At 37.5% G+C, this 10405-nt stretch overlaps 1 protein-coding gene across 1 annotated transcript; it reads left to right on the top strand.

The window, feature by feature from the left end:
* The first annotated feature begins 1463 nt into the window (after window positions 1–1463).
* Window positions 1464–7594, top strand: LOC18439688 (wall-associated receptor kinase 2). The gene is made up of 3 exons (XM_006849846.4): window positions 1464–2516; window positions 5101–5274; window positions 6028–7594. Exons 1-3 carry the CDS (start codon window positions 1622–1624, stop codon window positions 7197–7199), a joined length of 2241 nt encoding a protein of 746 aa, XP_006849909.4. The 5' UTR covers window positions 1464–1621; the 3' UTR covers window positions 7200–7594.
* The last annotated feature ends 2811 nt before the right edge of the window (window positions 7595–10405 follow it).

The following is a 10405-nucleotide window of genomic DNA, read 5'->3' as shown; positions in this document are numbered from 1 at the left end:
ATATATATATATATAAGACAAGAAAAAAAGAAGAAAGAAGTTTTGTAAAAAGTCACTTACATCATCATCTAAGTGTATTATTCAATGACGCCACTCACCATCAACTAAAAAAGTAGTCCCCACCAAACAATCGGCATCCTTGTTAAATGCCAAATCCGTCCCAAACCAGGTTGCCCCAACTTACAATATTATGCACCATTTTAACACAAGTGAACCTTGTGGGAGCAAATTGTACATTTGTTCTTTTTGGACCTTAATTTTTGGAGATGTACAACGAAAACTTGACAATAGCCTCAAAGAAAACAAATATTCAAATGGTTGTGTGACTAAAAACTATATGATTTTCGGAAGGCAAGATTAAGGTGTTCAAGAACTCAAAAAAAAACCCTACGCTTTATGAAAACAAAATAAAGTTAACTCAAATTATTGTTCAAAAAGCATTTTCGGCAATAGAAATTTCCATGATGGTTTTAAAATCAATTTCCAACAAGGACAATAAAATTCAAAACTCAAAAAATGGTATAGATTTATTGGATTTATAAACACTTATTTTAAGGTGAAGTAGCCAATCTAGATAATTTGTTACAATATACACTATTTTTAGAGCCTGAAATCCTTTCTTCTTATTTTTTCACAACCATAATGTTCAAGATGTTTCGATTAGTTAGGCTTTGCTTGTTTTGATCGGGCTGCAGCCCTATCAAACTTTTTTCCTTAGATATATCCTAGAATTTGGGTTAAAACATATCATGTGGCTCTTTTCCTGTTGTATAATATGCTCCTACGGGAGCATATAATATGTGTGCTCCACAAGACCCCTTTAACGTTCTCACAATTGGATTTAAATACTCAAATAATGGAGCAATGATCCATGGATAACTTTTCAAATGATGTTTTATGGGTCGGGTTATCTTCAATTGACGATAAAATGAAGATTCCATGGATAACTCTTCAAATGATGTTTTATGGGTCGGATTATCTTCAATTGACGATAAAATGAAGAAAAGTAGACTTAAGTAGTTTGGTCGTGTATACTATCGCCCTAAAATAGCACTTGTTAGGAGGGATGATTTGTTTCAAGTGAAAGGCTCTAAAAGCCTCAAATTTATAACTCAATAATAATAAGGGGTTGAATCCATTTATAGTTTCGGCCAATAGCTCAGATTGAATGATTTTAACTATTTATTTAATCCCATGTTGGATTACTAAAGCTAAACTTCCCTCCACCAACCCAAAATATAAAAATAACATGTAAAAATGAGGGAAAGAGGAAAGGGGAAAAACTCGTGCGCATGATAACTAGCAGCTGAAGGGAAAAAAAGAAAAAAGAAAAGGAAAAGAACAAAACGTGTGGAAAAGTAACACAGAGACTCTGTCTTCTTGACCGACTCATTCTCTCTTTTAGCAAGAGCACAATTAACTTGCTAGTCGCCCTATAAATAGACCCATTGCAGGATCAAGAACATGGGAAGCTTTGATGGTAAATGAGAATTGGGCTTGAGTAGTTAGTAGCATTCCTACCGCTCAGCAAAAATTTTATTTTGCTAAAAGCAAACCAGTTTTAGCAGGCAAAAGTTATTAAAGATTCCAAGCGGATTTAAAGTGCGGGTGCCCACTAAATATGAAGTCTCTAGGCTGCAGCTGCACATGGAGGGAGCATTCGAAAAATGGTGTGTGGCTGTGGGCCGTGGTGGTGCTTCATCTCAGAGCCTTTGGTCTCTTTGCGTTGGCGAGCATGGCAAAGCCGGGCTGCGAGGAGCGATGTGGAGATATGGAAATTCCATACCCTTTCGGGATGGGTGACGAGGGTTGCTTCGTGGAGGGCTTCGGCATAACCTGCAATCGCTCCGTCGTGCCCTCAAAGGCCCTCTTAGGAAAAGGAAACCTTCAAGTGATCAACATATCGCTCGCGAACGCTGAGGTCCGAGTGAACAACACTCGATCACTTTCCTACAGCTGTCGCAATGGAAACAGAGATAGCGGCTATGTGACACTCTCGAAAAGTGGACCATACACTTTTTCAAATAAGACTGTGTTCACAGCCATCGGGTGCGACACCGTGGGCTATGTTACAGATAATGATAGCTTCACCAGCGGGTGCGTTTCTAAGTGTATGAACCAAAGCACCGTGGTGAACGGGTCGTGTAATGGAATCGGGTGTTGCCAAACAACGTTGCCCAAGCACAAGAAGTACCTCCTTGTGTCTGCTACTAGTTTGAGCAACTACACATCGAGTAAGAAGTACAGTTGGTGCTCCTATGCCTTCCTCGCAGAGCGAGAGAGCTACAATTTCAGAGGAACGGATCTTCGACTATTCCTGAGCAAAGCAGATCTTGCAATTGTGCTGGATTGGGAAATAAGGAACGGAAGCTGCCTGTCGACTGCGAATTCTTCAAGTATTCCACATGTGTGTGGGGAGAATGCGGAGTGCATTGATTCGGAGAGGGGCATCGGGTATGTGTGTCGTTGCATCAGGGGCTACGAGGGGAACCCATACCTCAGTGGAGGATGCCAAGGTATGGACTCACTCTCTCTCCCTCCCCTCCCTTTCCAAACTAAAACCCAATGTGTTTGTATGCGTATATATTTCTGTTAATCAATGCTTCACAACTCGGCTCGACCCACGGCTAGGCCCCAATCTGAGATACTTGGCCGAGTCTAAGTGGACTCGGCCTAATAGATTATATTTAAAAAAACCTGTAAAAAAATCCCAAAAAACAATGGTAAACGACAAAATAGGTTGGGGAGAGAGCATTCCGGAAGAGAGAATGAGAGTGAATTTCCACTCGCTTTAGAGAGAGAGATACGAATAGAGACGAAAAAAATTACGTAGAATTGGGCCCCTTAGAGAGAGATGAAAGGAGGGGCAGATCTGCCCCTCTTTTAAAGAGAGGGAAAAATAGTGTGGATCTACCCTCTTCTAGTGAGAGAGGGTGAAAAAGTTCTAGGGTGCCCTAGAATTCACCTCAGCCATCACCAGATGCCTAGTTACGAGATAATAGCCTAAATTTCCCAAAAATATATTTTAGATAAAAAAAATGTCGCTATTGATCTTGTTTTGTATTAGGAGACTAAGAAAGTAAATGTGGAGACTAGGGTTTTAAAAAACGCCGAGTCGAGCCGGACTCGCGCCGTTCGACTCGGGAATTGTCACAGAACGAGCCGGTTCCACATATAAAACGGGAACCGTTCGTGTTTAGAGAGAACGAGTTCCACACATAAAACGGGAACCGCCCTTGTTTAGAGAGAACCGAGCGGTTTTAAATAGTAAACTGCCCGATGACATCATCAACTGGCAGTTCTGACGTCACCACTCCGACACATCCCGCCCTTGTTTAGAGAGGAACGGGCGGTTTTAGACAGTAAACCGCCCGATGACATCATCAACCGGCGGTTCTGATGTCACCACTCCGACACATACCGCCCGTGTTTAGAGAGAAACGGGAGGTTTACCGTTTCCCGCACGTGTTTAGAGAGAAACGGGCTATTTTAAACGGTAAACGGCCCGATGACATCATCAACCGCCGGTTGCACATCCCTCCCGTGTTTAGAGAGAACCGGGCGGTTTTAAACAGTAAACCGGTGGTTCTGACGTCATCAACCGGCGGTTCTGACGTCACCACACATCAATCGCCGGTTTTGACGTCATCAACCGGCAGTTCTGACGTCACCACTCTGACACGTGCAACAAGCGGACACGTGCGACAAAATCACGTGTGAGGTTGCCCCAATATTTCCGCACGAATACCTTAGTTCATATTATATAGGTATTTATAGATCAAAGTTAAATACCCATCTTTCGATGTGGGATAATTCCCAACTATCATTAAACGAAAACGGAATGTAAATATATTCTATTGATTAACAACTTATAATCACATTCGGCGAGACAGTGGGATGGTTATGACCTTTGTTATTTCACTTGACCTCCCAAGGTCGAATCTCCTTGGGCATTGTATATAGAGTGGTATAAATATTTTTGTAAATAATATAAAAGGCACAAAAAAGTGAAAAATAAAAAAGTTAATTTTTTGTATAGCAGTTAATTTTTGTTGTATATAATGGTATAATTATTTTTGTAAATAATATGAAAGGCATAAAAAAATAAAAAATAAAAAGTTTATTCTATTTGAAATCTCCATCTTTCTACTAACAATCTCTTTCACTAAATTTATTATAGAAACCTAAAAAAATAAATTTTTGAAAAATTGAAATGTTATTTCCAAAATTTGTACGCAGTTTATTAATTTTTACATTGATAACCAAATCTTTTATTTTATTTATTAAATTTTACATTATAAATCATGTAATATACTATTTTTCTTACAGTTGTCAATAATACATTTTAAATTAGATAATATTATAAAATATTTTTAATTTTATATTATTTGTCTAATAAAATAATTATAAAATGTAAACTAATAATTATAATTTCAATATATAATATTATAATTAGTTAGGTTGTACTAATTTCTGATTATAGTTAGTTAGGCTGTAATAATTTGGGTTTTTTTAGCGGATTAGGGTTTTTCGCCACAACAAGATTTTAATGGCCATTCTTTCATTGATTTAGTCTGCTCTTTACTGTAGTCCATGTATAATTATATATTTTATCCATGATAATTCTATGATTTTTCTTTTATGTGATGCAAATTTAATACTTAAGTTTATACAAGAGCATCTCAATATTCATAAATTGATGAAAAAAATAAAATTTAATAATGTACTACCCTCATTTCTTATTGGATTCCTAAAAATTAACATTTATAATTAATTTTAATAATTTTTTCGGATTTTTTTGAAGCTTTAATCCGACCGATTCAGTCAATTCCCGATCCGGATAGCCGATTCGTCGATCCGGATTGGTTTTTGAAGTGCCCGATCTGTACCGATCCGCTTTTTAAACCATTAGTGGAGACTATTTAGACTTCTAATAGGAATTTTAATTTACGGTAATGTTATAATTAACGTTTGAAGTTTGATAATATTGTGTACAACCAACTCATCCAAAACTCGTCGTGCCCATGGGCCGAGTCCGAGTTGCCTGAGCTGAGTTTTAGAACTTTGTATTTACCCTACTGACCCCCAAATGGACGGCAGATATCAATGAGTGCTCGAGCAGAGGCCCGGACTACAAATGCTTTCAGGAAGCCACATGTGAAAACATTGGTGGAAACTATAGTTGCATTTGTCCAAAGGGACACAGAGGAGATGGACTTCAAAATGGAAGCCAATGCAGACCCGACGCATTTCCTATCTTCAAACTTATTCTAGGTTCGAAATAATACTCTCTCTCTCTCTCTCAAAAGATTACAAACAGTTTATATAGGGGAAAGGTTATACGTGTGACCCCACATAGTAGAGCTGCTTTTCAAGTATCAGATCTTGATCCAACGGCTCAGAGTGTGCTATTTCTAATTTTTATCCTGTAAATTATTTTTGCAACAAAATTTAGAACATGCATGCATCTAGAACTTTCAAGAAAATTCTGGTCATTTTCATTACGGAATATTTTGGTGTGACACGAGCGATCTGTTCGTTCAGATCGATTGGCTGATAAGTTGGGTCACTTGTAATTGAATATGTCTTCCCTTATGTAAGAACTCAAATTTAAATTTGGTACTTTCCTAATAAGTGGGGAAGAGACATGGCCCTTTCTCATGAACAATTAAGGCCCCAAAATCTCACTCCTTTAATGAATTGTATATATGTACGGGAGAGATGGTCTTTGGGTTGGTATCTTCTTATTTCTTTTTCTTTTTTCCATGTTAAGGGGTAGGAATAGAGTTCTTGACATGAGCTCCACTCAGACCACCCAAGCCAATGGCTTTAGATAGTAAATAAATTTCTTATTCTTTCTCAAACTTTTAACTCAAAAGTTTTAATGATTCTTATTTCTTTTATTGTCGAAAATATAAAGAGGTAACTCAATCAACAAAATCATAAGGTGATAATTTTTTCAACAGATAACACTACACCTGCAACAAAATATCATATCTAATTACGCAGATGCAACCTAATGGGCAGGTGCTGGTTTGGGTCTGGGCTTTCTTCTTGCATTCGGTTTCGGAAGCTACCTATCAATGAAGAAGATAAAGCTGGTAAAACTTAGAGAGCACTACTTCAAGCAAAATGGTGGCTTATTGCTAAGGCAACAGATTTCTTCTCGCGAAGACAGCACCGCCACACGGATATTCACCAGCGATGACCTCAAAAAGGCCACAAACAACTACGACAAATCGAAAATCTTGGGTGCAGGTGGCTATGGAACTGTTTACAAGGGAACACTGGAAGACAGCACAGTGGTTGCTATTAAGAAGGCTAATGTGGTGGATAAAGTCCAAATTGATCAGTTCATAAATGAGGTACTCATACTCACACAAGTCAATCACAGGAATGTAGTGAAGCTATTGGGTTGTTGTTTGGAAACCTCTGTTCCAATGTTGATCTACGAGTATATCCCCAATAGCACACTCGAGCATCATATCCATGTTAAGGATCTTTTGAAACGAATTTCATGGCCGGACCGCTTAAGGATAGCCCTAGAAACTGCAGAAGCACTTGCCTACCTACACTCGGCTGCTTCCATGCCGATTTTCCACAGGGACGTTAAGTCTGCAAACATTTTGCTGGAAGATAACGGCACTGCAAAAGTTGGAGATTTCGGGATCTCCCGTATGGTTCCCATAGATAAAACCCAATTATCCACATTGGTACAAGGGACTTTAGGGTACCTAGATCCGGAATACTTTCAAACTGGACAACTGACAGCAAAGAGTGACGTTTATAGTTTTGGGGTCATTTTACTCGAACTCCTTACTGGGGAGCGGCCAATTTCCTTTGAAAGGTCCAAAGAGGAAGCCAACCTCGCGAATTACTTCTTAATGACTGTGAAAAATGGGCATCTTGAGGAGATTTTGGAGAAAGATGTTCTAAGAGAAGGCAACATTCAGCAACTGCGAGGTGTTGCAGACCTGGCTGTGAAATGCCTGAGACTGAAGGGGGAGAAAAGGCCTACAATGAAAGAGGTAGTGCAAGAGCTTATGTGGCTCAAAGGTTCAACGCAACATGCATGGCTACAGAAAAACATTGAAGAGACACAGCATTTAATCGGACACGATCCACCCTTTCCGAGCGACGGAGTAACAGGAAGCTTGCACATCAATGTAGGGGTCCTTGCCTTAGAATCCGGCCGTTGAGACTCACTTGCATCTTACTGTTGATGGAAATGACTACGGCCAGGTTTGGTTCATGGGAAATTCTCTCCGAGAGAGATTCCATTGTTCAAGCTGCTATCTCATGTTTGTTTCATGGGAAAACAGCGACCAGGAAATATGAAATTTTGTCACAGTTGTACAAAATATTTGGTTTCATGGGAAAACAGCTTCATACCTTTCAAGGTATGAAATTCATGATTCTACGATTTCCCTATTTGCAGTTTTGCAGTTTTGCAGTTTGCAGTTTGCAGTCATAAGAATCTCTCTAATTCTCATGTTGTTGAAATACTAAATTCATGGAAACAGGTGACTACTTGTATCTTCTTTAGCCTGTAGATAGGGTTCCTCTTGCGAATAAGATATATGATTTGCTTAAATTTGTTTCTTCAATTACCTCAATGTATGCATCCATATGTCAGAGACACTTTTCGACGTTCTCCTAAAAAAGCTGTTACCAGCCACAAAATATTTTGTAAACTGCTATGAATTCTATTAATGGATGAACCGGATTACACCGGCAATTGAAAATCATTTGAAATGATGCTATGTCCGAAGAGAATTTGATAACATTGCTTATTGTTAAGTTTTAGTAAGTCTGTTGGTGTCTTTAATATTTGGAAACTCGGCCGATTCCATTTGGACCTGGCCGAGTTACTCAGACTCGGTGTATTTTTCAAGAAGAGTACTCGAGCAAAACTCCGGCTAATCGAAAAGATAAAAAATCACAAAAATATCATAAAATTGTAGAATCAATGTAATTTGGATGTTTTTGTCAATGGCTTATGAGTTTTCTTGTAATACGCACTGTTTTATGTTTTCCTCCTTTTTTTTTTTTGGATTTTCCAAAATTCCTCCATTTGTATATTAAATTTTTTAAATGGATGTATTTTTTTATATTTTTCAGCTTATTTGGACGTTTTATATTGTTTTTGGTTTAGGTTCTTTTTTTAGAGATTTTGTGACCCTATATGCTGCTCAGCCAAGTTCACTCTGACACACCTGAGTAACTTGGTTCAGGCCAGGGCAGAGGTGCGAGCCAATTTCGAAGGCATTGCTTTTGTTCTCGAGTGTTTGGTGAAAAAAATCAGGTGCATCAAATATAGTTAACAATATCTAGAATGATATGCAATTTTCGTGGCATCTCATAGCCCAGACTGTATTGTCCACAGCAGCTTCTCATTTCATTACCTGATGATCTTGAAACAAAGAAAAAATTATACAGACATTGCAAAAAACCATGATGAAGTTTTGAGCGGTTTCGAATAAATTATGAATAATGTTATACAGACAAGTTATATGTATGTCACGTTTCATGAATATCAAACTAAAAATTGATCTTTTCAAAGATTTCATGGTTAAGAACAAGTGTCTAGGTTTCTAAGGTGTGAAACACTTTTGAACCAATTCCCTGAAGGCTTCCATGAAATTGATATATTTGCACCCTATCGAAGTAAGGAACCTAGGAGGTGGTCGGTTTCATAGACCTCCCGTGCCATTCCATTGGGTGGTAAAGGGGGGTGGGGGTAAACTTGCAGCTCCGATTTGGTTGGCTTTCGCAGATATTCGGATTTTGACTTCTTTTGTTGTATATAATAGAATCAGACTTTTATCTTTCTTAAAAGAAGTTAACTAGTAGATCGATAAAGCAGTTCCCAAAGAGATCAGTTGCGTCGACAGTCCAAAAAACCATGGACATGCATATTTATGTCATATTTGCGGCTCTATGGTTTCATAGTGAAGGTCCAAGAAGTACATGTTATAATATGAAATGCATAGTGATGAACTGTTCGAAAATAATATTTGAAATAACCTACTCGTAAGATTCAAAGTTTTTTTCAAAGTCCATCACTGGGATGATTTTTAAAGGAGACTACGTTTGAATAGGTGCCCTGCTAACACATCAAAATCGCATCTACAAATAAGTGTGTACATGTATAATACATGAGAAAGTATACAATCACTTTTGTTTGTTCGATTTTAAATTGGGTGATTGTGAATGTGCCATTTACTTGTTTCAAAAATTCAAATAGAAATTTCTCGAACTTCATGACACAATTCAAGTTTGTCCAATTTAAAATTGAATGGCTAGAGATCCTCCTTGTAGGTAAATGGTTTCATAGCTTACAATCCCTAATTTTATATACAAAATTTACATTAAGATTGCCTTCATTGCAGGAAAGTCATCATCACATTTAGCCGCAATAAATATGAAATCGAATAGCCAAGAGTGACCCCTTTTACTCGACTCACAGTCCTAAAAAGAATTATCCTACTTTGTGACACACCTCAAGAAAATGGGCAGAAACCTTGGTAGTGGTACCGTTGAGCTCCATGATGAAGTCATGGAGTCCATTCTCACTAAAAGGTAGGGTCCCAAATCCCTACTGACCTGCTGACTTACTCTCTTTTTTTTTTCTTTTTTCTTTTTTTGAACATATTCGAAACTAGAAGTACCATGTTTTACTTCAACGACTAAAGGTGATTGTGACCTGGTACCAAACATAAATAATATTATGCATACAATTTGGTGTGTAGTGTGTACATATGTGCAAGAGGAAAAGTCTTGATTATATTAACTTTCCACTGAAACAATGAATATTAGTTCAAAATATTAGTAGTAACTAATAAATTGATATTAATATTTCGCTCAAAAAGGGAGTTAACGGTTAACATTTGGATGTTAATATTATGAGTGTGTATTCCTATAGGAGCATACTATACACTTATTCAATAGAGGAAAAAGACCTAATTAAGAGGATTTTTTTTAAAAAAAATTGAAATACACTTTAGAACCACCAAATAAATAACTTCATGAGGAACAAAGAATTGGAGTTACTAATTACTTATACGCATGTTGATTGCGTGGTAAGTTCAATACACAAGTTGCTCTCTCAGTGCCCCTGACCTTCTTGAGTAGCCAATAGACATATGGGTGAGGTTTATATAAGGTGTCAATCTTAAATAATTAATGTAAAGAGCATTCAAATCCCATGGAAAGATGTACTCCAGGCATCATAATCCCTAAAATGGCCTGAAATCCTTCTGTTACTTCTATTTCTAATTATGAGATTTAAAGCTTCAAATTGAAATATATAAATACTTAAAAATCTTGCAATTTGAAACGATAAATTGTTATATGAAAGGTTTATAAGGCTGATGCGTATCCTCTATACCTTTAACTATAAGAT

Source organism: Amborella trichopoda, chromosome 3, assembly GCF_054954075.1.
Source record: "Amborella trichopoda isolate Santa Cruz 75 chromosome 3, AtrichopodaSantaCruz75HAP2 v2.0, whole genome shotgun sequence".
In the NCBI taxonomy this organism is placed as follows: Eukaryota; Viridiplantae; Streptophyta; class Magnoliopsida; order Amborellales; family Amborellaceae; genus Amborella; species Amborella trichopoda.
Note: the sequence above shows the minus strand (reverse complement) of the source record. Positions and strands in the feature narration are given on the sequence as shown.